Source organism: Balaenoptera ricei, chromosome 19 (genome assembly GCF_028023285.1).
Source record: "Balaenoptera ricei isolate mBalRic1 chromosome 19, mBalRic1.hap2, whole genome shotgun sequence".
NCBI classification, from domain to species: Eukaryota; Metazoa; Chordata; class Mammalia; order Artiodactyla; family Balaenopteridae; genus Balaenoptera; species Balaenoptera ricei.
The window spans coordinates 44,687,654-44,713,452 of NC_082657.1; the positions used below are offsets into that span (position 1 = coordinate 44,687,654).

The following is a 25,799-nucleotide window of genomic DNA, read 5'->3' on the forward strand; positions in this document are numbered from 1 at the left end:
GCAACCGCTGCCGGTGGCGGAGACTGCAGCCAGCCACTCAGAGGGCGTGATCATGGTCCTGTTAGTTCACTGGCTAGTCCGGGGGAAAACCCGAGCTCGCGCGCCCCTCACCCACTTCGAGAGCGCGCGGAGCACGGGGAGGCTTTCTTTGGGCTTGGGGGCGGTGAGGATGCGCTCTCTTTAGGGCAAGGTGGGGTGGAAGTTTCTTCGGATTGTGGCCCGCCAGGTCCCCCTCAGTTTAGGGGCGAGAAGGTCCTGATTCCTTCAGCTGAGGGATGAAGTGGATGGGCTTCCCTTATTTGGAGAAAGCAGGTAGATGGGTCCCTTTCAGTTTAGAGCAAGAAGTGAAAATAGATTACACTCAATTCGAAGGAAGAGGTGGGATCATTTACCTTTAGTTGGAGGAAAAAGAGGGACGGGTGCCCCTAATTCTGGGAAAAGGATGGGATGACTCAGTTTGGCGGCGAGGTAGAACGTTACCCTCAATTTTGGGGAAGAACGGGGATGGGTTGCCCTTCAGCTTGAATGAAAAGTGGAAACGGTCCTTTTCAGTTTGGGGCGAGATAAGCCGAATGCCCCCTCAGGTTTGGGGAAGAGGTTGGGTGGATCCCTCTTAGTTTGAAGGGAATCGATAGACTGGGGTTTCCGTAGTTTAGGGAAGAAGATACGTTTCCTTCATTGTCTCATGGAAAAGGTGAGAAGCGTTCACTGTAGTTTAAGGGAAAGGGAGGCCGGCTGTCCCTCGGTTTGGTAAATGAAGAGGAACAGCCTCCTATTCAGCCTGGAATGAGCTGGGCCCAATCTGGGCCTTGGGATTTCTGGGGACGATGGGGACAGTTGTCCCTCACGGCTTTCTAAAAAGGGCCCACTGCGCGTGCGCAGCTCTGGTCTGGGCGGGGACCCGAAGGGGGCCCCTCCAGTCTGCACCGGGCAGCGCCGGAGCCCGTGGCCTCGGTATCGGGGGCCGGCTGCTGGCCGCGAGCAGCACTCTCGGTGGCGGGGCTGCGCTCCTCCCGCCTGGACCCCGCCCCCCGGCAGACCCCGGTCACTCCAGCGGCTGGCCGTCGCCACCGTCGCCACCGGCTGGTGGAATGCAGAGGTGCCCCTGGAGGGCTGTGGCCGCTCACAGTTCTGAATCCGGGTCGGGGGAGGTTTTGGGAGAGTTTGGGGGAGCGGGCTTGAAGGAATAGGTTGCAGGACTTGGGGAAGGGCTGCACTGGGGAATTTCCAGAGTCGGGACTGGTTTAGAGCGGAGGAGCAGGCGTCCGCACTACGGACGCCCGGGGCAGGGTCTCGGAGTCCGGACCTGGCTTGGGGGTATCGGAGCCGGGATTGGGGGGAGCGGGCCCCACGTGCCTGTGACGCGGGGGCGGCCGGTAGGCGGCGGCGGCGACGCGGGGCCGGCGGCCGTGCGGTGCCGGGAGGGCTGCTAGGCAGGCGGCAGGATGCTGCGCGCCGCACTGCCGCTGCTCGGGCTGCCCCTGGCGGGGGCGGGAGCAACCGAAGAGCCCACCCAGGAGCCGGGGTCGCCGGGTGAGCCTCCCCCAGGGTTGGCGCTCTTCCGCTGGCAGTGGCACGAGGTGGAGGCGCCCTACCTGGTAGCCCTCTGGATCCTGGTGGCCAGCCTGGCTAAAATCGGTGAGTGCGTGTGTGCGTGCGCCAGGGCCGGCGGCCGTCATTGGACCCGTCCCCAACCCCTAGTCCCCAGATCCGGGCCGGCTTCTTGCAGAGTGCCCTGACCTAGCTTCCGATTCCACAAATCCAGGCTCTCACATTGTTTCTGCGCCTCCTCTTGTGGATCTCCCTCCTCCCCTTCTCCTCGAGTGGGAGCCCTGAGGATTTGCCTTCTCAAAGGACTGCCCCAGCTCTCTCCAGCCCCATCCCTAGACTCCTTTGCCCTTTCCTCTCTTCTCCTTGAAGTAAGCTCTTTGATCTGGGCTCTCCTCCACCAATCCCCAGCCTCCTAAAAGCTTCTGTCAGCAGTGAAGACGTGTGGGGACATTGAGGGGATGGTGTTCTCCTGCAAACCCAGGCATCCTGGTCCTGAGGAAGCAGCCTTCCCTGGAGGCCACTGCCAAGTGTCCATTCTCTTGGGATACTAAACTGCCACTTTTCCTCTCTCCCCCCTCTGCTCCCCTAAAGGTGCCCCCTTCTTGTGCTTAGCTGTGCCCGCCCCACCCCCAATTCAGGTCTACCTTCCTCCCACCTCAGGATATAAGAAACTTCCATTTATTGGGGCCTTACTCTGTACCGCCTGCACTAGATGCTTTCATACATCCAGTCTCCTTCAGTCTGCACAGTAAAGGTTGTGCTTCAGACTCCTTTCCTTGAATAGAGCTGCTTTTCCTTGCCTCTGCCCCTTCCTCCCCACTTCTGAGCAGCCAGTGGTCCCTCCTCCCACCACAGACCCTCCTCCCTCTCCCTGTTGTGCAGGCTCTGCTGTGGGGGTGACTAATTATAGCTGAGCCGTTGCTACTCACTCCCCATCTATGCAGGCACAGCCTGTACTCCAGTCTCACCAATACAGTCTTCATGTAGGAATCACACAGTCTAGGATTTGCCCCCTTCTCCCCCCAGGGACACAGCTGGGGGTGGGGGCTGGGCAGGAACAGAATAACTCTCCACTCTGCTGTGGCAGCCCATTAATAATGGAAAATGGGGCTTGAAATGCCCTCAGGGAGCCTAGTGCTGTCAGAGAACAGGCTTTTGTGAAGGGTTTTTGCTGGGAGTAATACATGCTCTGGAGATAAGGATGGAATAAAGTCCCTGAAGGAGAGGAAAGGGGGACCAAAGGTAGGGATGAGAGTGGGAAGAGCTATGGCTGAGCTCACCTTAGGGCCTGGCAGCAATGAGAGCAAGGTGGGAGAAGCCTCAGATTTGGGAGCCAAGAATTGGGTTTGCTGAGAAGTCTGCCAGTTGGAGTTCCTGTCTTATTTAGGGTTTACAGCAATGACTGTAGTTTCCCCCATAAATCATAGTGCTTTTTCTAGCTTGGATGACATGTCCTATGGAGGTAGAAGAGAGCCTTTTTCTCATCAAACAAAACAAACAAACAAAAAATCCTTGGGATTAGGGGCAGGGGAGATGGGTAGAATGTTCAGAGATACCTTTCCCCAGCTTCATTACCAGGAGATTTTTTTTTTCCTTTTATTCACCAAATATTTATGTAGATCCCACCATGTGCCAGGCACTGTCCTAGGCTCTCTGGGTACGGCTTCCAAAGGGCACTGTCTTAGCATTGGGTCTCACACAGCCTAACACAGAGGCTTCCCTCACTACTCACCACACTAGGGATTGTCTGGGGAGAGGTGCTCATCTGGTCTCAGGTCCCAAGGGAAAGCCAAAACAGTTTATATTAGGAGGCAAAGGTAGGAGTGGCAATAGTGCTAGAAAACCTCCTCTTCTTTCCTAGGGACAGATCTGTTATTTTCTTCCAGAGTCATATTGAATTAACATTTGTTGAGATCCTATTATGTGTCTGACATTCTGCTAGGAAAATTCACACTATATCATTTTATCCTCACCCTGTGTGAGGGGTATTTTTCCCCATATTACAGGAGAAGAAATTGAAATTCAGGTAAATTAAATAATTTGCCTGAGATCACACAATTAGGAAGGGATGGAGCCAGAAGAAGAACTGGATCTCTGACTGCTAAACTTAATGCTTTTTAAACTACTGAGTCCTTAGTGAGCCTATATAATGAAAAGCACATTGGGCTAGGAGGTCTACAGTGCTCCTAGGAGGTATGATATGCATTATGGTCTAGCTCAAGAGGCAGGGCACAATAATATAATAATAGGTAACATTTATAGAGTGCTTATTGTAAACCACTGGGCTAAGTGCTTTTGAGTAGACTGTCTTACTTAAACCTCACAACAATCCTATGAGATCATTACTGTTTTTATCCCCATTTTACTGATGAGAAAACTGAAAGTCAAAGAGGTGAAGTTATTTGCTCCAAGGTCACAGAACTAGTAAATGGAAGAGCTAGGCTTTAAACCCAGGCAGCCTGACTCCAGAGGTCCTGATTTTTACAGCTGTGTTATGCATAAAAATATACCTAGTATTTGCTGAGATTCAAATAATGGCAATGGATAAGGGAGATCAGAGAAAGGTGAGGTCCTTCGAGGATTAGAGAGGAGGGGGCATTTCCAGAAGTGGAAAAAGTAAGCAAAGGTCTAGGTTACTATGACAGGAGCACCAGGAAACAGACAACTTTGGCTGCAGTGGGGGATTTGAAGCCCTGGAGGCTGGAGATTCTAGCAGTCCTGGATTTTTCTTCTTCCTTGGTCCCAGTGTCAGGGGTCCCGACCTTGAATAAACTTTTAAGACTGGGAGGTTATAGGCCACTGTGTGTGTGTGTGTGTGTGTGTGTGTGTGTGTGTGTGTGTGCGTGCGCGCGCGCACACGCGCACCCCATAAGCTGATAGCTCCTGCCCTCTTCTTGCATTGTAGTGTTTCACTTGTCTCGGAAGGTGACGTCTCTGGTCCCTGAGAGCTGCCTGCTGATTTTGCTGGGACTGGTGCTGGGGGGCATTGTCTTGGCTGTGGCCAAGAAAGCTGAATACCAGCTGGAGCCAGGCACCTTCTTCCTCTTCCTGTTGCCTCCTATCGTGCTGGACTCGGGCTATTTCATGCCTAGCCGGCTGTTCTTTGACAACCTGGGCGCCATCCTCACCTACGCTGTGGTGGGCACACTCTGGAATGCCTTCACGACAGGTGCTGCCCTCTGGGGCCTGCAGCAGGCTGGACTTGTGGGTGAGTGACCTTAAGACCTGGACTGGTAGCGGGAGGCTTTGCCAGACTCATCACCCAGCTCCCTTCTCCTCCAGCTCTGAAGATCCTGTGTTGACGAGAGCCATGCCCTGAGAGCTCCATCTTAGGTCCCTCCCAACTGGAGTGTGAGGCAATGCTCCAGATGGGCCTTCAGCCTTCATTTAGGTCCCTGCCAGATGAGTCTGGGCTTCTGCAGATGACAGCTGAGTAGGGGCCTGGCTCCCAGCTGTGTGTGGGCTGCCAAGGCTGGGACTCTGCCGCCTCCTGCCCTGACACCATACTGCCACTTGCCAGCCTGGCTCCCCTGAGGCACAGCTCCCCTTGCCTGTGAGGGCTCTGCCCAGGCCACGTCAGGGTGGTTTTCTGGTTTTATTATTATTTTTAATAAATACATATTATACATCCACAGAATGCAAGACACTACACTGGGTGTTCTCTCTTTACTCATCCCGCTGGCTCTTCATAGCAACCTTGCTGGGGGTATAATTTGTCCCACTTTAATGGATGAGGAAATAGAGTCCCTTAAACTCATTCGATATCAGGTCCAAAGTTAGCAGGAGAGGTCTGTTTTACTGAGGCTCTTTGCCCTGTCCTGCTCCCTTCTTCCTCATTTCCTGGCCCCCAAATCCATTCAACCCTGAATGTTGATGATTCAGACTTCTTCACAGATGCAAGGGGAGGTTTGCAATTTCCACTTGGGGACTCCAACCTGGTTTTCCTAATGGGTCAGTGAACTATTTGGGGGCAGGAAGGGAAGGGAGGACATCAGACCATAGTAACAGTAATCCTAATAATAGGTAATATCTATTGGTTGCTTACTATGTATTAGGCACTGGCTAAATAAGGAACTTTTTGAGTTTCTTATTGTTCTCACTATTATTATTCTCAATATATACATGTGGAAACAGAGGTTCACAGAGATTACATGGCACGTTCAAGTCCCACCTGTGGTGGGTGCTTCCCATACTATATTCAGCCTTCATGGATGGATAGTCCCTCCCCCTCCTGCTGAGAACTGTGTCAAATTCCTTAGGCTGAGAACCACCGGTGTGGGAGAAAGCACTCTCTTTCGTTCTTCTCCCGAATAAAGCCAGTCAGCAGCCAATTTCCACCTGCTGGTGGTTATTATTACTGTTGCTGCAGTTCTTATTGTCAGTGCCACCTTAGCTTTCCAGGTTACATAGAGCTACCGTAGCCATCTCCTGGGTTGATTTTTGCAGCAGTACTGTTAGGCAGGCATATGAGGAGGCATGGCTTATGAGATGTCATGTGACAATGACAGTGCCAACATCACAGAGCTGGTAAGTGGCAAAGGCAGGCCTTAGGCTCAAGACCTAAGGTCTCCTGACCTGCAGGCCGATGCTCTCTTCACCATCCCAGGTCCTCTCTGGGCATACTTGTTTTAATAGTGGAGCTGGAGTCTGGGCTTGTCACAGGGACTGCTGTAGGTAATTCAGTACCTCACCATTTGCTGTCCCTCATCTGTCCCTCGAAAGCCCCTAGAGTGCAGGCTGGCTTGCTGGACTTCCTGCTGTTTGGGAGCCTCATCTCAGCAGTGGACCCCGTGGCCGTGCTGGCTGTCTTTGAGGAGGTGCACGTCAACGAGACCCTCTTTATCATCGTCTTCGGCGAGTCCCTGCTCAATGATGCAGTTACTGTGGTGAGAGTGCTCGGCTGGCTGCCGTTCCTTGACCCCAGGCTGCCATGCTCTGACCAGGCTCGACTCTTCCCCGGGCCCCCTGGGGAAGAAATATGGTCTCTGCTTTCCCCCTCTCCAAGCAGTCCAAATTGCTGCCTTCCCCCGGCGCTCCTGATGCTCCTCTTCTCGCTTAGGTGCTGTACAAGGTCTGCAACTCTTTTGTGGAGATGGGCTCTGCCAACGTGCAGGCCACTGACTACCTGAAGGGAGTCGGTCAGTATTTCCCCCCTCTTGGCGGGCACTGGAGGTCTGCCTCCCCTGGGTTGCTGAGCCCCTGCCCCCCACCGCATCAGGACAGAGGACGCTGCTCGGGTTGCCTCATTCCCTTCCCTCCTGTATGGAGAAATAGGGCCCTGAGAACCTGAGAAGGAGGGCCTTTCCTGGAATCCTAGCTCTGGGACCCTGACCCCTGGGAAGCACAGTGGGCATTGTCCTCCACTCCCTGCCAGGCAGCAGTCTTGTCAGCCCTGGTGGGGTCCGGGCCAGGGGTCACGCTGACAACCCACTCCTCCCCCAGCCTCCTTGTTTGTGGTCAGTCTGGGCGGGGCAGCCGTGGGCTTAGTCTTTGCCTTCCTCCTGGCCCTGACCACACGCTTCACCAAGCGGGTCCGCATCATCGAGCCTCTGCTGGTCTTCCTCCTCGCCTACGCAGCCTACCTTACTGCTGAAATGGCCTCGCTCTCCGCCATTCTTGCGTGAGTCCTGGGGGCCTTGCAGGCAGGCAGCTGGGAGGGGGCACTGGAGATGGTCGCCCCTCACATGGACAGAAGCAGGACCCGGAGGAGTCCATAGGTCTCCCTGAGCCCTTGTGGGAGTGGGAGCTTCAAACTCCCCTGGGGAGATACTAAGCCTCATGTAACATTCCAGGACCTGCCTCTAGGGCTGTCCTGGGCACCCCAGAACCCAAACTTCCTCTGCTTAAAGTGCTCTCTGGGGTGTAGGCTGAGCTGGAAGTGGACTTTGAGGCCTGGTGCTACTGGCTCTGGTGGCCACAGAACTCTAAAAGGTGCCTCAGACAGTGTGCTAGTCAGAGCATGTTTCTCCCACCTTCCCCCTCCAGAAGGCACCGAGAGGGAAGCCTGGAGATTCGGACCCTTTTCTCCCAGGACCACCACTACCTATCCTTGGATGGCCTCCATGCCTCCCTGGGCTTCGGCTCTGAGAATCTGACATCCTGTGATGGGCAACACCCTCTCCTGCGCATGCTCAAACCCCAAAGGCTGTGCTTCCTGTGGCCCCTCCTCACTCACCCTGACTCTCCATTCCTCTCCCAGGGTGACTATGTGTGGCCTGGGCTGTAAGAAGTACGTGGAGGCCAATATCTCCCATAAGTCCCGCACAGCTGTCAAGTACACAATGAAGACTCTAGCCAGCTGCGCTGAGACCATCATCTTCATGCTGCTTGGCATCTCGGCCGTGGACTCTTCCAAGTGGGCCTGGGACTCTGGGCTGGTGCTGGGCACCCTCTTCTTCATCCTGTTCTTCCGAGCCCTCGGTATTGCCGGCACCCTCTGCTTTCCCGCCCTCCTTCCTGCCCACCCTCCCAGCTCATCTCCCAGTCTGAGTCCACATCCTTGTCAACAATTTCTAAGCCTCCCCTTATTGCTCACCCCTCCCAGCCCCTGTCAGACCTGAGCCCAGATAGTTGGTGCCATCCATGCCCAGTGCCCTCCACTCCTGCTGTAGGCGTGCCCTCCAACACCCTGCTCCCACTGGCCTCCCTCCTGCTGTAGGCGTAGTCCTGCAGACGTGGGTGCTGAATCAGTTCCGGCTGGTCCCTCTGGACAAGATTGACCAGGTGGTGATGTCCTATGGGGGCCTGCGGGGGGCTGTGGCCTTCGCTCTCGTCATCCTCCTGGACAGGACCAAGATCCCTGCCAAGGACTACTTTGTAGCCACCACTATTGTGGTGGTCTTCTTCACAGTCATCGTGCAGGTGGGAGCGCCCATGAGGCTGGATGGGGAGAGGGTCTGGCAGGCCCTGGGGGAGGCTTGGAGCCTATGGGAGAGGGGCTACTCTTCCTCTTGTGGGAGGCAGGGGGGCTTGACTTCCCAGACCTTGAGTGCAGTGAGGTGGGGATACAGAAACTGAAGCCTAACTATGGGGAGGGAAAGGCAGCAGGGAACTGGACAGGGCAGCGCTCACTGGCTGCCTGTCCGTAGGGCCTGACCATCAAGCCACTGGTCAAGTGGCTGAAGGTGAAGAGGAGTGAGCATCACAAACCCACCCTGAACCAGGAGCTGCATGAGCACGTGGGTACCAGAACCCCATCCCTCCACCTGTCCCTCTCTCCCTTCTCCTATTTTGAGCAGAGTCCTGATCCGGTCCCCCTACCCACCCCCCTTCTAGACTTTTGACCACATTCTGGCTGCAGTGGAGGACGTTGTGGGGCACCATGGCTATCACTACTGGAGGGACAGGTGAGGGAGCTGCCCCGAGGCTCCTTCAGCAGCGGCAGCCTCACCAGCCAGGGCAGCATGGGGGATGTGCACACTTCTGAGGAGGGACACAGGCAGGCTCAGGCTGGGCGACCTCTTCCTGAAGCCCTTCAGGCAGTACTGGTGTCCCAGTACTCTCAGGATAAGACAAGGCTCCCCAGTGAGGCCTGCGCAGCTCTGCCCTGCATGGTCTGGCACCTCCAGACACCAGCCGCATTGTGCTCAGCTGTGTCTTTGACTCTCTGTCTGCCAATGAAATGAACCGTTTTAGAAACTCAGAACCCACCATGCTCCCCCGGCCCTGGCCACTGGGACCTGTGCACATGTTGTTCTTTCTACTAGAACATTCCTTTGCCTCCCTCTCACCTACTTAACCTCTGTTCATCCTTCAGATCTTACCACAGGCATCAAGTCCTTAGGGAGGTTTCCCTGGCCTCCCTGACTAGGACAAATCCTTATCATACTCTATAATTATCCTTTATAGTTCTTACCATGGTTGTAATTTTACAGTTATATGTAATAACTTCATTAATGGCAGGCTTTCCTACAACACTGTCAGTTCCATAAGGGCAGGGACCAGCTTCGAGATTCTCCCTGACTGATGCCCACACCAAGAGACATAGGCCCAGCGCTGGCTGTGCCCCTGCCCTGTCTGAGGAAGGGCCAGCCGCCCAGGCCTTGGGGATGGCACTCAGGACCGGGCCTGGCATCCTCTGTAGGTGGGAGCAGTTTGATAAGAAGTACCTGAGTCAGCTGTTGATGCGGCGGTCAGCCTACCGCATCCGGGACCAGATTTGGGATGTGTACTACAGACTCAACATCCGGGATGCCATCAGCTTCGTGGACCAGGTGGGCCGGCAGACAATGGTGGGTGGGCAGGTGGCCAGCAGGGCAAGGCAGGAAGCGGTGACAAGCAGGCAGGCCCTGAGCAGGGAGTTGGGAATTCCCAGCAGACGCCATAGTCTTGTGAAGTGGCAGCTACAGGCACGAGCCTGGCCTGATGCTGACATGTAGAGTCTAGCAGGCAGTACAGAAAGGTGGGAAACAGCTGGACTCTGGAGTCAGCAGATGTGGTTCAGTTCTTATCATCTCACGCTTGTGACCTTGGGTAAGTCACTTATCCTCTCGGAGCCTCAGTTTCAACTGTAAGAAAGCGCGAGTAAGAGTACCTCTGTCAGAGTTTTGTAGAGTCAGTATAAAAAGTGCCTAGCACAGTCCCTGGAACTTCAAAAGAGCAAAGTGTGTTAACCATTGTTATTCTTTTTATTACCCTCTGATTGTCTGGGCCACCTTTCATCTGATTGCCATTTTGACCTCTGACTTGGCCCCTGCAGGGAGGCCACGTCTTGTCCTCCACCGGGCTCACTCTGCCCTCTATGCCCAGCCGCAATTCTGTGGCAGAGACCTCTGTCACCAACCTGCTGTAAGTCCTTGAGCCCCCTTCCCCTTCCTCAAGCTCCTCTCTATTGCGCCCTCTCTCTGAATCCCTTCTGGGGAAGATTTGTGAGCACCTTTGCTTCTGCCCTTCCCCTGGCCTGTGCCTCCTGGCCCGTCCCTAGCACACGTGTCTCCTCCCTCCTGCAGGAGGGAGAGTGGCAGTGGAGCATGTCTGGATCTGCAGGTGATTGACACAGTACGCAGCGGCCGGGACCGTGAGGATGCTGTGATGCACCACCTGCTCTGTGGAGGCCTCTACAAACCTCGCTACAGGGTGAGAGCAGCCAGGGCAGAGTTCTGAGGGGGAGCATTGTCTGGGGAGGCCACGATGGAAGCCTCAAGAGGCAGCTGGCACCAGCTTGTGGAGAGCTATGGATGCCCAGTTGAAGAGTGTGGGCTTCATCTTGTTGGTTATAACCTTTAGTTTAGTTTTTTTTTTTTTGAGAAAGGTTGGCCTGTTACAAGAACTGTTTAAGAATGTCTTCTCTGGTAGCAGAGGGCAGATCAAACTGGAGGGGGTGAGTTGAGAGGCTGGGAGAGCCCGTTGGGAAGCTGGAGTGAACCACTGCGGATTAGACCTGCGTGGTCGGAAGGGAGAGGAGCACAAAGAACTGTGTGATCAGCCAGGAAGGGGAGAGCAGGAGATACAGAGGGCTTGATGGGGTCACAGACAGAAGCAGGAGTGCTGAGGAAGCCGCCTGCAGGACCACCCTAACCTGGGGGAGGCAGACATCTGTTTTAGGTAATGTGAGTTAGTCCAATGCAGGTCATGAAGCTTTGGGGTTGGAAAGGCCCAACCCATACAGGAAGGAATCTGTTGCAACCCCACAAGGGGGCAGCAAGCCATTACCTTGAACCTTTTTGAAATGAGAAGCCAGCTGTTACCATTCCTGGCAGCTTTAACAGTCAAGGCTGTTTCTACTGCTGAGACAGATTGGTTTCCTTTAATTTTCTCCCACTGCTCCTGATTTGACTCTGCAGCTCTGCAGAGTAAGTCTGCAAAGGTTTCAAAACAGCTTCCTTCCACACAGGCCTCCTTGCCCTCAGGCCAGCAGCTCCTGTCCTTGGTGTGTCTTCTTTAGTCATTAGAAATGAGGCCCCTTGGAGTTCTCTGGTAGCCTAGTGGTTAGGATTCTGGGCTTTCATTGCCGTGGCCTGGGTTTGGCACAGGGGCTCTTTCACCTTTCTAGTTCTGGAACTTGCCATTCTCTTCCCACAGCCCAGAATCCCTCCAGCTCTGGCTCACCACCCTGAGGCCCCATATTGTTCTTACAGTCAGGCAACCCACCATGTCTTCCTCAGTTAATGACTATTAAACCCTGTCGCATCCAACCTGTGGGGTTTTTTGTTTGTTTTTTGGTTTTGTTTACTTTTTTTCTTATGGAAAATTTCTGTCGTTCACAAAACTAGAGAGAATAACTCATTTAACCACCACTCACCTCCAATAATTTTCAATGCATGGTCAATTCTGTTACATTCTGTCCCCCCCTACGCCCCATCTACACTTTATTATCTTAACGCAAACTCCAGACATCATATCATCTCTAAATATTTCCACATGTATCTCTAGGCGGCAAGAATTCTTTAAAAAAAAAAAGCCTTAGTACCCTTATCACTTACAACAAATAACAGTGATTCCTTCTCACCTCAAATATCCAGCCAGTGGTCAATAAATACCTTTTTCCAGCTGGTTTGTTCAAGTCAGGATCCAAATAAAGTCCACAGTTTGCATTTAGTAAACATGTCTCTTTATTTTAAAAAAATCTGTGATAGTTTTGTCTTCCTTTTTTTCTCCTTATTATTTACTTACTGAAGAAACTGGATACATTATCTCAGAGAACGTTCCATTTTACAGATTTTGCTGATTGTATTCCAGTGGTGGTGTTTAACATGTTCCTCTACATACTGTATTTCTGGGTAGTTAAATCTGGAGGCCTGGTTGTATTCAGGAACATTCGATAGGTGTGCTATGTATTTCTTATTGTATTACATCAGGAAGTACATAATGACCGACTGTCTGTGGATGTGTGTGTGTAAGATTGGTCAATGGTTCAGTCCAACCAGTTCTTGTGAAGTCAATTAAAAAAAACTGGATTAAGATTGTGCTTATCCCTGTTAAATGTCATCGTATTTGATTTAGTCCATCATTCCATTGTTTGGATCCCATGTCTGCCACCAAACATCTCCTCAGATTCACATCATATGAAAATTTGCTAAGCCTGTTAACTTTGTATTCATCAAAATCAACATAAAAATGTTGAACAGGATAGAGCTGAGGACAGAGCCCTGTGGCATGCTACTAAAGACTTTCCTCCAGACTGACCCTGATCAAGAATTTTTGGGGTATGGTTACTCAACCAGTTCTAAATCCACTTAGTTATGCCAGAACACAATCCATAATTCCTCATGTTCTTCACAGAAATATCATTAGAGAGAGACAGAAGTGTCTAGTATGCAGTTAGAAACATAAGATTATAGTTTAGGGGAGAGACACGGGCTGGAGATAAAGATTTGGAAGCAATCTATATCAGAGGTTTCCTGGCCTGGCTCCATCAGAATCTCCCAGGGAGCTTGCTAGAATACATATTCCTGGCTTCACCTCCCGGAGAGTCTGATCCTGTAGTGTGCAATGGGATGAGGAATCTGCTCTTAGTAAGTCCCCTGAGGGGATTCAAATGTAGCTGGTCTGATGGCTGATGTTTGGGAAACACAGATGTATCCCTGGGCTAGCTGGCGCTGAGAGTGGACACTTTCACTGGGGAGGGCATTTAGAGGGGAGAGGGGGTGCCAAGGACAACACTGAGGAATGCACATGTAAGAAAAGGAAGGGGAGCCAGCGGAGGAGAGAGAAGGAGCCCTTGGAGGGGCAGTAGCAGATGGTGTCTCGGGGGCCTGGGGCAGGAGGGCTGGACATTGCACAGATGTTGCCTAACCAGAGGCCATGGCACTGCTGACCAGGGACAAAGCAGCACACTGAAGTTGCAATCAGGCAAACCCCACTGGAGCTGTATTTTATTTTTTTTTAGTTTGCATTTCTTTTTTTTCTTTTCTTTTTTTTTTTAACATCTTTATTGGAGTATAATTGCTTTATAATGGTGTGTTAGTTTCTGCTTTGTAACAAAGTGAATCAGCTATACATATACATGGAGCTGTATTTCTGATAGTCAAGGAATTAATGGGTACTAGGGAAAGTGTCAGAATGTAAGTGTAAAAGTCTGGCAGCAAAAGCGAGGCAATGGTATCAATGGAAAGGCCTTTTTCAAGGAGGTAAGGGCAGGAGCACGCTTAAAAGCAGGGGGAGGGGGGCCGGTGTCGAGGGAAGGATTGAAGATGCAGGAGAGTGGAGGACCGGGAGGGAGGAGGGAGCAGAGCAGGGAACTGATGGAGGCAGGGAGTGAGCTAAGCAAAGCGGAGGCCTGGGTTGGGGAGTGATGAGCCCTGTGAAGGAGGTGGGCCCCTGCATGCCCAGGAGAGAAGGGCACCTCTGTGTGAGTGTGTAGAAGAGGGCAGCTGGGAGGAGACTTAAAGGGGGCTCTTAGATCCAGCTCAGGGAAGCAGAAAATATGAGGCAAAGGAAAGGGACCAGACTGGGGATGTGAGGCAGGACAAATGATTGGGAACATGCGGGCAGCACTTTGGAGGGTTACCACTAGGTAATGAAAAGGCCGCTCAGCAGTCAAGGGCAGAGGTGGAGACAGTCTAAGTGAGTGTGTAGTGGGCTTGGTCTTTATGAGAAAGAGTTGGAAAGAGGAGAGATGGGGGTGGTCCTGAATTGGACACCAATTCAGGTATTGTTGGACTGAGAGGGTTGAAGGTATCAAGAGAGATAGTCATGGAAGTTCAAAGTGCAGCCTGAGGAGTCATGGTGGTGGCTGTAGACTGGCTAGCTGGAGAGTTCCAGCTGGATAGAGAGTCCTGTGTAGTTAAAAAGAGGCAAATGGGCCAGGCATGTGGACCAGGCTCAGATAAACAGAGGTGCAAAGAAGGAAATGCCCCCCTTGGCCTCACAGGACTGAGGGGACAAGACACAGGGTCCCCTGCCTCTTGTCACTTCAGATCAGAGAGAACTGAGAGAGGGCAGTAGGGAATACGGAAAGCCAAATTTGAGGGAACAGGTTCTGGGATAAAGGAAAGTTTTTCCCCAGTGAGCTGAGCATACAGAGAGTATAGAGTCTGGCTGGGTCCCTACTGTATTTTTTGTTTTGTTTTGTTTTTTCAATCCATGGCTAGTTCTGGCAACAGTGGGCTGGCAGGAGCTATGGTGAACATGGGGCTGTGGCCTGGGGTCCCTGTGGGAGGCCAGGACACCCAGCCTCACGGCAGGGCGGGGCTGTCATTGTCAGTACAAAGCCAGCTGCAGCCGCCACTTCATCTCTGAGGATGCGCAGGAGCGCCAGGACAAGGAGGTCTTCCAGCAGAACATGAAGCGGCGGCTGGAGTCCTTTAAGTCCACCAAGCACAACATCTGCTTCACCAAGAGCAAGCCACGACCCCGCAAGGCCGGCCGCAAGAAGGCATGTGCTTTCTCTGGGACTCCTGTTTGCAGCTGCAGGCTGATGGCACGCAGTTTTGAGCTTCCAAGTATTGGAATCCAGCCTAGGGGGACCCCCTAGATGGATAATCCTCAGGGACTTGGGGGCTGCAGCAGCTTGGGTTCCCTTTTGCATCTTCCTGGAGCCCCAGAAGGGGAAGGCAAGGGCTTCAGAAGGAGATCAGCCTCTTGTCCATGTGGTCACCTGCTGGGAGGCAGCAGGACCACCTACCAGAGGTGAAATGGGCAGGAGAAAGGCAGATTCCTTGTTGGGGGGATTCCATGAGCTCCTTATTCAGCCCAGGCTGATGTACTGAGTGTCCTTGCTGGGGCACATCAGACTCCACAACACTTGGTGGGGGGGGGCGGGCGGTCAAGGGATGGTAGAACCACTGGGACTGACAGATTCCCTTCCCTGCTGCATCAGGAAGACCTGTCCTCCTGTTGACCCCACCAGACGACAGGGTTGGGGTTTGGAGCCAGGGCCATAGGCTTAGGGTTTTTTGTTTTTTTTTTTGTCCTTAGAAGGATGGCATGGCTAACACGGAGGCTACAAATGGGAAACCTCCTCGAGACCTGGGCTTCCAGGACACAGGCAAGCAGGGAGCGGGGTGGAGTTGAGGATGGGATAGGGAGGGAAAGGGCGGGGGCCCATCAGCCAGAAGCCTGAAGGACCTCCTCTGTACAGCATTCAATACCATAAACTGGGGCTCTTCCCCTCAGGGACTAGATGGGCACACTTGATTTCAAAGCTGAACATGTCTAAGCAGTTATTAGACATCTGTGACATCAGATAGCTAACTACAGGTTACAGGCCCTGAGGACTTGGAGAAGGTGTCATAAAGGGGGAGCTTGGTCTGGGCCTTGAAGGATGGGTGAACCCTGGTGTCCCCGTCTGTAAAACCAGGAGTTTGGATGAGCTGCACACTGATGGGCCTTCCAGCCCTCCAGATGTTTATGCTGCCAGTTGACGATGGGATCTGGGGCTGAGAGATGATGGGGGAGCTGGAAAGTGTGACTTGCCTTATGGCTTCCTCTGAGGACCTGGCTTTCCCTGTTGCCTCCTTCAGCTCTGCAGCCCCACCTCCCTTCCTCTCAAACACACAACTCCGTAGGCCAGTGCTGTAACAGCCACAGGACAAAGGAGGTGTCCCTGCCAACTGTGGGATCTACCTGGGTGGACAGGGGATCCGGCTTGGGGTTGTGCGGTACCAAGAGGCAGCTGCTGGTGGCCAACCCCACTCGGCTCTTGTCCCTCTCCAGCTGCTGTGATATTAACCGTAGAGTCTGAGGAGGAGGAGGACAGCGACAGTTCGGAGACAGAGAAGGAGGACGATGAAGGGATCATCTTTGTGGCTCGGGCTACCAGTGAGGTTCTCCAAGAGGGCAAAGTTTCAGGTAATGGCTTCCTCCCGCCTACCTCCCTCTGGAGCTGTGCAGCTGGCTTCCTCCCCCTTCACTGATGGCCTCTACTCCAGACAATCCCTCTTCCTATTCGCTCATTTATTCACCAACCAGCATTTACTGAGCATCTCCTTTATGTCAGACACCTGACATACATGATCTGATTCAATCCTCACAACAACCAAGATGGGGAAACTGAGCTCAAAGGAATTCTGGACTTGTCCAGAACCAACCAGAATTTGAACCTGACCCACCCGATTCAAAGTCCAAAGCCTTTTTACTGCCGTGCCGCCTCCCTTTACTCTCTGGCGAGAAACACGAGGTGACAAGCAAACCTAACACCAGACTGTTGTGACCCGTGACGGCTCAGCACACCAGCCCTCAGGTACAGACCCGGTGAGGGTGGCAGCCTGACCTGAGAGAGGAGCCTGACTGGGCTCAAGCACCCTAGGTGTCTTTTAAAAAACATATTATAGAAAATTTCAAAATATACAATAGACAGAATAGTAAAATAAACTTCCCATCTATCCACCAGACAGCTTCAATAATTATCTACTCCTAACCAATCTTATTTCATCTATACCCTCACTATGCCCCTCTCTTCACTGGATTCTTTTGAAGCAAATCTCAAATATCATTATCACTTTATCAAAAAATACTTCAGCATGTATCTCTAAAAGATAAGGATTCTTCTTAAAAATATAACCACAATACCACTATCATATCCAAAATCTTTGTTATCAGATATCCAGTTGGTGTTCAAGTTTCCCTGATTGTCTTAATATTTTTTTACAGTAGGTTTGTTCAAATAAAAATCCAGACAAAACCCACCGATGAAATTTGGTTGATAGGTCTCTTTTAATCTACAGCAGTGATTCTTAAGAGGGTAGTGGTGGAGTGATTTTGCCCTCTAGGGGATTGTCTGGAGACATCTTGGGTTGTCACAGCTGGAGGGGTACCTCTGCAATGAGTGGGTAGAGGCCAGGGATGCTGGTAAACATCCTACAATGCACACAACAGCCTCCCTACAACAAAGTATCTCTTCCAACCTGTCAATAATGTCAAGTTTGAAAAACCCTGATTTATAGGTTCCCCCCACCAATCCTTTTTTTCTTGCATTGTATTTATTGAAATAACCTGGTTATTTGTCCCACAGTCTTTCCTTGTCTGGGTTTTGCTGATTGCATCCCCAAAGCATCATTTAATATGTTTCACTGACCCTTATATTTCCTCTAAACCAATAATTAAATCCAGATCAGATTTGGTAAGCATACTTCATAGGTGGTGATGCTGTACCTCCTATCGCACTCATCACACCAGGAAGCATATACCATGTGGTTGTCTCTCTTTTTGTGAAGTTAACATTGATAACAGGCTTTAGCTGTTGTTGGCTTGATCCATCCATTATCAAGTTCCCTGTCAACTTTTCATCAGACAGTCTTGGCAGCCGTTGGTGATCACTGCCAGATCCAACATTTCATTAGGGGTTGCACAATGGTGATATTCTCTGTCTCGTTTTTCATCTGCATTGATTAACAGTAATTCTTCTACAAAAAAAACTTCCCTTCATCAATTACTTAGTTACTTTGAGGTACAGTTCATATAGGGAAGAATGGATAAATGCTTGAATTTTTCATTTTATTTATCAGTTTTCATACCAACAGTTAGTTCCCCAGCATCCTCTAAAGGTGAACACTGAAGTTTTTTGTTTAGTTTTTGTTGTTGTTAAAATTCAATCCAGCATCCCAGGTCTTTCAAGAGAGGTAGTTTTACTTTCAATCGCAGAATTAATACATTTCATAACATACTCAGTCAAGATTTTTGGAGTGCTCAGGACTTTATCAATGAGCAGACACATAATGAGCACCTTTCATACGCAAGGCATTGAGCTTGACTTTGGAGAACAAGGGGTGGTAGGTGGCCAGAGGGCTGCTCTTTCCCAGGTTTCCTCTTTCAGAACCTCAGACTTCCTGTAATGCAGCGGCCGGGACTTCCATGCTGGCTGCCAGCAGTTCTGGGATTCCCAGGTCCCCTGTGCTCTGGCATCCCCCTCGCCGGCATAGCTTTAGCCTGTTGTTAGGTTCGCATGAGCTCACACTCCTGGACTCTGTCCCACCAAAGGGCTGTGGTGGGAACTCAGGCAAGGAGCCCAGTGGCCAAGCCTCAAGATCTTCCTCACCCTGCTGCTGTCTCACCCTGGGATGGGGCTTGGCAGGATGTGGTTTAAGACTAGCACTGCAAGTTGGGTGAGGGCTGATTGTAGATGGGTTTTTTCTTGCCTTGATCCCACTTTCTCTTGCTTTAGTTATTTTCATTTGTTCAATAGGTATTTGTTGAGCAACTGCTATGTGCCCAGCCCTGTGCTAGGTGCTGGGTATACTATGGGGAGCAAAACCAGCTGTGGTGCTTCCACTCGGCAAGGCATGCATCAAATAATTGCACACATGGATGCTATGTGGCAACTGTGGAATGAACTTATTTACTGAAAGTGTGCTTATACTTGAGAAAGATTCCACTGGATTGGTAATGAGTGCATGTGTACTCTGTCCCCAGGGAGCCTTGAGGTGTGCCCAAGCCCACGCATCATCCCCCCCTCCCCAACCTGTGCAGAGAAGGAGCTGCCCTGGAAGAGTGGGCAGGGGGACCTGGCAGTCTACGTGTCCTCAGAGACCACCAAGATTGTGCCCGTGGACATGCAGACAGGCTGGAACCAGAGCATCTCGTCCCTGGAGAGCCTGGCATCCCCGCCCTGTACCCAGGCCCCAGCTATGACCCGCCTGCCTCCCCGCTCACTGGTCACTGAAGAGCCCCAGGCCCCCCTCAACCTGCCTTCTGATCTACGCCCTAGCTTTGCCTTTCCCCCGAGCCTGGCCAAGGCTGGCCGCTCTCACAGCGAGAGCAGCGCTGACATCCCCCAGCAGCAGGAGCTGCAGCCCCTCATGGGACACGAGGACCACACTCATCTCAGCCCAGGCACCGCCAACTCCCACTGGTGCATCCAGTTCAACAGAGGTGGCCGGCTGTAGCCCAGGGACTCGAGGAGGAGCAGGGGGCCGGAGCCCCTGTGGAAACCTTCCCTGCACAATGGGCAGAGGAGCCCACTCAACCTGATACGGGGTTAGAGGGGCCTGGACTGAAGTAGCAACTGGGCTCCCGTGGGGCAGGTCAGAAGGGTCTCCTGGGCTGGTCCTCACAGGGACCTTTTTCACCACCCTCCCTGCTTCTAACTCCTGCCACTTTCCCTTTCAGTAAGGCCCTTACCCTGGCTCAAGACCCAGTCCAGAGCTTCTAGGGGCAAGGTCCAGAGATGCGGGTAGTTGATGCCCCTTCCCCAGAGGGTCCTCATGGGGTGACTCTACGCAGATGTTCTTGCCCCCAAAGCAACAGCATCATTCCTCAGCTGACACTGGCCTTTCCTGCCCTCCATCTCCTCCCTAGCACCAGCGCAAGGACAGTACCCTGGCAGAAGGCTCCGCGAGGGGCTGGTCCTCAGAGGGTATGGGGTCGGAAGTGCAGCAGGCTTTGCTGCCCTGTTGGGTCAGCTACCCATAATCGATTTGTTTAGGGCAGTGGGAATCTGTCTCCACTCCTTGCTTTATCTCCTTCCCTTTGCTGCCAGTCACTGGGGCAATAGTTCCTCCTTTTCCAGGACTTAGGCCACAGGGCTGGGCCAGGCTTCACAACAGGGCTGCTTCTTAGCCAGGGTTACTCTGGGGGATCTGCTGCTCTGTGTCCAAGTTTGGACCTTTCCGATCCTTGGGTCTGGGTTTTATGAGGAGGGGAGACGATGGCCTCTGGGCTCCCACCCACATGGTCACCTCGCTATTCCCCAAACAGGAAAGGAGCCAGGTATCCCAGGGCCACTGCTCCACTGCTCTGGGGCTGGGATGCCTGGCTGCAGTGGTAAGGGGCTGACTGGGTGGCAGGTGACTTTCCTGGGGTTAGCGCCTGCCCTGTATTTTGTACTTTGAACCTAAGATACATTAAACATCTCTCGGATGGATGTGTGTCCTGTGTCCATGTGTCTGGGGGGTTCTGCGGTGTGGGCAGGGGGCAAGAGGGCAGATGGTGAGGGAGATGGAAACTGCCAAATCCCTGCCTCAGGGCTTCCTGGATAGAGAATGGGGAGGGGGGTCCTGGGGTCCTGGGAAGGACTGTTAGGCCCTATGGCTCTCCCTCCCTCCTCTCCCATTCCTTCCCAGTACATCACCTTACAGGATGTCTGCAGTCCGGGGGATTGCTGTATGGGCACAGGGTCACAGAACTGGGAGTCCACAAAATGGGAACAACCTGTAGGAAAAGAGACCCCAGAGGTCAGGTGCCAAGGTGCCCAAAGATGCAGCCACCACACACTGGGACCGGATAAGCCTTCCTTAAACACCTGGAGGGAGGTGTAGGACAAATGAACAGAAGTGTTCTGCACCTGGCGGGTGGGAGGACAATCTCAAGGGAGCTGGTTACCTTGAGTGTTTCCGACACAAATTGGATAGCGTGGGGTCCAGAAACATTTAGGGACAGAAATCCCTGATAACAGCAGACCCAGATTCAATTTCCACTGTGCTGGAGGATTTACAAAAAAAAAAAATTATCTATCTTTATTGACACCTAACACACACACCATAAAATTCACCCATTTAAAATGTACAGTTCAGTGGTTTTTAACATAGTCACCGAGTTGTGCAACCCTCACCACGGCCTTAGTTTAGAACGTTTTCATCGTCCCCAAAAGAAACTGTACCATCAGCCGTCACTCCTCACCCTCTGCCTAGCCCTAGGTAATCACCATCCTGTTCTTCATCTGTACAGATCTGAAGGACCCAACACACTGCAAAGGTTACAAATTTAGTCAACATTTTTTCTGTGTTATGCCTGGGGAAGGTGTGAAGAGAAGGAAGAGTGACTTTTAGGCTTTGCCCTCACACTGCTTACAGTCGGCAGTGTTAAGGCCTAGCAGTTAGTCCCAGCTCTCACTCACTGGCTATGTTATCTTAGGTATGTCGCGTCTTCTCTCTGAGCCCCAGTGTCTTCATCTCTAAAATGAGGTAACAATCATACTTACTTCATAAGGTTGCTGTCTGGATTAGATGATGAAATGTAAAAACCTAGTATACAGCCTGGCCCATGGTAAGGGATTATAATGTTTGTCCTCATTGGTGTTACATTACAAGCCAAAGAACATGTGAGGCCTTGAGGAAATCTGGGAGGGCTTTGGGAGGAGCATGAGTGTGTGTGTGTGGAGGGGCTCTGATAACGTGGGCAAAATTGCATGGGTGCATTCTAGGTGGGAAGAGCAGCATGAATAAAAGATATCTGGAGCACATGTGAAAAGCAAGGAGCAGTGGGTGATGTGCTGGGGAGAGACCAGCCAGGGACACAAAGGCTTGGGTGGGGTGACCCCACTGAGCTTTGGAGGTGTCAGAAAGCCAGCCTGGAGAATTATGATCTGGGGAGTGTGGGCAGTGATGCGCATTAGGGAGCTCGAACGTAGCTGGTGCCAGGTGGAGGATGTGTGAAACCCCACGTGGAGGAAGGGTTGGTAGGAGGAAAGGCTAGAAATGGAAGACCTGTTGGGAGGCTCCTCCAGCAGCCCAGGGATGTGAAGGTGCTTGTGCTGAAGAGGGCAGGCAGCCATTCTCAGACCTCAGTATCAGAATCACTGGGAGCTTGTCAAACACAGATTCCTGGGCCTACCCCAAAGGTTCTGACTCAGCAGGTCTACGGGAGCCCAGCAATTTGTAATCTTAACCAGGTCTCCAGAGGAAGGTGGCCCAGACACCACATCCTTCAAAAATTACGAGATTAGAAAGGTTTAGAAATAAAATCCCCATCATCAGACAACTGGTGGTGTAGGGGAGGGGGGTGCAGAGGGGCTCCTGGGCCTGGAGCTGGGTAAAAGGGGGGACTTCCAGGCAAATAGGGTTGGTCAGAGATGAGCAGACTGAGGGTAAGAAAGCAGGTGAGCACAGCCGGGAGGAGGCAGGCATCTGGGATGCAGGAGAGCAAGCAAGTCACCACCTGACTAGGCAGGATGGCAGAAGTGGCCTCCAGTGCCTTGAAGGAGGAAGGATTTTGACCTGGGGAGATGGACATGGGCATTCCAGGTATAGGAGACAGTTTGAGACACGACTTGTGATCAGATGAGTTTTCCAGGCCTGTATAAGGGCTCGTAAGGAAGGCTCTAGATGGTCTTGAAGGCCACACTAAGGAGTTTGGAGTTTATTTAGGCCAGAGGTGAGAGAGATCTGAAGGGTTTAGGGTATTTGTCAACTTAACTGTCTGGGGCAGTACTAAAAAGGGTATGCAAGGTTTGGGATGGAATGAAGGCAATGACTGCGGATCTCTTATCACTAGATAAGGCACAGAGCTTGAGGCACAGAGCTCCCACTTCATTTTTGGTTGAGTCATGTTGGTAAGAAATGCAAAGCTGAGGGAAGGTTGGGGAAGGGGCAGGGGAGGGAGGCCCATCCCCATTTTATGATCTCAGTGGAAAAGGCTGCTGTGAGTAGATTTTGCTGCCAGGAGAGCCACAGAGATGGGCCCCATGAGTCACTGTTCAGTCCTGCAAGCTCAGCCCACAAAGCCTGCTGTGGTCATTGGCACAGGTTGGCTCCAGGCCCAGCCCCCAGTGTTCCCCACTAGGCTCAGTTTGTCCCCATTTCTATCTGTATCTTTGCCATCCTGGGGCTGTGCATCCTGCAGCTCTTTGCCTCTTCTGTGTCCCTTTCAGACCGAGCCTCTGAACTGTCTCCATTTGTGACTCTGGTTTACATCTGGCTCATAAATGGGGAACCTCAGGAGGACAGGGGTAGTGCGACCAGTCTCAGGCACCCCTCAACATTTATTCCAGGCCCTGTGCTAGGTGCTAGAAGTATAGAAGTGGATAAAACACAGTCTCTGTCTTCGCAAAGCTTACAGCATACATTCTATGTGGAGTGAATAAACCAAGGCCTGGCCCTGCCGCTGAATCAGTCTCTCTGCCTGTGCCCAGGGGTGCTGGGGTCAGTTATGGCCTGTGGTTGGAGGTCTCTCTTAGCACTGGAGGGGTACATGTGCCTGCCAGCAGGTCCAACCAGCTCTTAGGGCTCACAGGGGGCCTGGCTGGTGGGTGGGGGTGGGCAGGCAGTGGGCAGCACAAGGGGAGGGAGGGAGCTGGAGGCAGTGACTCAGTGGGGCGGCTCTAGGACAGCTGGGGAGGGAGCCAAGGTTGGTCCTGATACTCGCTGAAGCTAGAGGAGGGTGGGATGAGAGGGCCTGCTGGGGGTTGGGGATGGAGCAGGACAACTCCAAGGCTCCCCACTCACAGCCAGATCCCCTCATGAAGAAGGCTCCCGGGCAGCTGCTCCGAGAATCTGGACTTGGTGCTGACGTGGCAGCTGCGATGGTGGGGAGGGGAGGATTGCTATTGTTCCCTCTGTGCCTGCTTCTGATGCCCAGGTTCCCTCCTCTGGCAGCCTCCCTGGGCTCATGAAGGAGGTGACTACCTTAGAGCCAGGGAAGCCACTGCACCCACTGCCCTCTCCCCACAAGGAACCAAGGGCCTGAGCATGTTATGGGGCACAGTGTCTTCTTCTGGCCACATAACCTACCTTCTTACAATCTTCCCACAAATTTGGGGGAGTGTCAGGCCAGGCCCACATGCCCCAAAGGGACTTCACACCTCAGAGCTGGGAGAGATCTCACAGGTCAACTGTCCAAGTGACTTTCACCAGTTCAGGGTCCCCCAGCTGAGGATGAAATGAGGGGCAGGACACGAACACAGCCCAAGAGCTGGCAGCAAGTGGACCTTCAACATACAGGGTCTTTCCTAGTTCTCGGGGCAATCCCAGGAGGAAAGAATGACTTTCTTTTCTTTTTTCTTTCCTTTTTTTTTTTTTTTTTTACAGGTGAGTAAGATGAGGCTCAAAGAGAACCGAGTTGCTGGAGCTCAGTCAGCAGGTAAGTGAAAGAGCAGAGCTGGCCCTCTGGTTCCAGAATCCTGACCTCAGTCTCAGCCTCCTCGGTGGGATTTTGTGGGAGGGGTGTGGGGCTGGGGAGGGAGCGTATATGAAGGAAGTGCAGGAACGCAAGCGCAAGCGAGTGGTGGGTCTGGGCCTGGCGGATTGGTGGATTCCGGCAGGTCTGGGTCAGCTCCCACCACAGAGTCCCCTCCCTGCCTCCTCTTTCCCTCTAACCCAAACAGCAGCCCATCATGGGATAATACAACCTGGCTCTTGGTGCCTGGGACTGAGGACTGAAAGGAAGATGGGGTCTGCAACGGAAGGGCCCCTCCCTCCCACCCTCCGTGAAGATACCCCTACTGGCTGCCAGCAGCACCAAGCAGCTGGTCTGGGCTTAGGGAGTCTCTCTTCCTAGGGGCCTCCTGGGCCCCTGGGCTCACACTTTTCTTCTCCTGGCTGACAGGAACGAGTGCTCCTTGTCTTGCTGAGGAAGGCTGTGGTAGGGCTCCCCGCATCATGCGTGCATTCAAGAGCAGAAGCGCCCCCCTCCCCTCCGCCGCCACTCTGCAAGTCCCTTTCCTCAGCCCCAGGCGGACCCCTTGCTCACTCACCCTCGCGCACCTACACCGCCTTCCCCAGCGGGGGAGAGCTTCCGGCGCGCTGAGCAGGCGCGGTGGGAAGGCCGTTAGTCGCTGCCCCAACCGGCGAACTGAGAAGCCAAGTCAAAGTCAGCGGGGGCTTGGGCGGCGGCGAGGGGTAGGGCGGTGAAGCTGAGGCGTCCGGGTCCGCGGGGGACGAGGAGGCGGATGGACCGGGGGCGCTGCGAGAGCCCGCGTTTTCGCGCTTTCCGGCCGGCTCTGGCGGCTGCCGTCGGGCCTGGCGGGGTGGGCTGTGGCTGCGTCCTCCGGCCCCCAGGGGGCGGTGCGGCGCGGCGCCTGGTCCTCTGCCGCGCTCGTTCCCGCCCCCGCGGCCAGGAGGTGTCGCCCGTCAACGCCAGGCGCCGCGCCGTACCCGCCGTCGAGGGGACGGTGTGGTACGTTCGAGGGCTCTGGCTGCCTGGCCTCCCGGGTTCGGGGTTCCCCTCGGCGCGTACCCCGGGCGTGAGCGCGGCGGGCGGGCGAGCGAGGGAGCGGGAACGCGAGTCCCCCGGCGCGGGGGGTGAGGCCAGGGTCGGCTGGGCCCACAGGAGCGCGAGCACGAGGCAGCGCCCCGCCCACCCCGTGAGCGTCCCACCTGCGCAGGCCCGCCCAGCGTGGCGGCAAGTGAGCGTTCGAGCTTGGGGCCATCCCGGCGAAGGCCCACGTGAGCGTGGACCCGCGAGCCGTGAGCTGGAGGGAGAGACACCGGCTCTTCTCCCCGCTCTTCAGGCCTGAACTGCGGCACTGACTGCGCTCCTTGAGCCGGGCACCAAGACTGGCACCTCCTACGGCCTAGTGCCTTCTACCTGCATCACCCGCGCAGCCCTACCCGACCATCTTCAACCTGTTTCCTGGATGAGCTGAGGCCTCAGTTCACACCGAGGGCTTAGCCCCTCTGCCACTTGCCGGGAGCAGGCCCACCCTTAAGGAAGGGGTG

At 53.3% G+C, this 25,799-nt stretch overlaps 1 protein-coding gene across 6 annotated transcripts; it reads left to right on the top strand.

The window, feature by feature from the left end:
• The first annotated feature begins 203 nt into the window (after positions 1-203).
• Positions 204-19,398, top strand: SLC9A5 (solute carrier family 9 member A5). Of its 6 annotated transcripts, none has more exons than XM_059904545.1 (16): positions 204-694; positions 4,477-4,759; positions 6,274-6,437; positions 6,611-6,689; positions 6,994-7,171; positions 7,751-7,971; positions 8,210-8,412; positions 8,640-8,729; positions 8,827-8,897; positions 9,635-9,764; positions 10,250-10,338; positions 10,500-10,626; positions 14,696-14,866; positions 15,409-15,478; positions 16,147-16,281; positions 18,841-19,398. In XM_059904545.1, the coding sequence occupies exons 1-16, from the start codon at positions 686-688 to the stop codon at positions 19,311-19,313; spliced, it is 2,493 nt and encodes an 830-aa protein (XP_059760528.1). In that variant the 5' UTR covers positions 204-685; the 3' UTR covers positions 19,314-19,398. The 6 variants fall into 6 exon arrangements, with proteins under 6 accessions (XP_059760528.1, XP_059760525.1, XP_059760527.1 ...); XM_059904542.1 differs by lacking the exon at positions 204-694 and adding an exon at positions 913-1,638 and having other exon boundaries at positions 4,457-4,759; XM_059904544.1 differs by lacking the exons at positions 204-694; positions 14,696-14,866 and adding an exon at positions 913-1,638 and having other exon boundaries at positions 4,457-4,759.
• Positions 19,399-25,799: the final 6,401 nt, after the last annotated feature.

Coding starts and splice junctions, on each gene's coding strand:
- SLC9A5 (XM_059904542.1), top strand. CDS start 1,446: ATGCTGCGCGCCGCACTGCCGCTGCTCGGGCTGCCCCTGGCGGGGGCG. Junction 4,760..6,273: donor GCAGCAGGCTGGACTTGTGG/GTGAGTGACCTT, acceptor GTCCCTCGAAAG/CCCCTAGAGTGCAGGCTGGC. Junction 7,172..7,750: donor TCGCTCTCCGCCATTCTTGC/GTGAGTCCTGGG, acceptor TTCCTCTCCCAG/GGTGACTATGTGTGGCCTGG.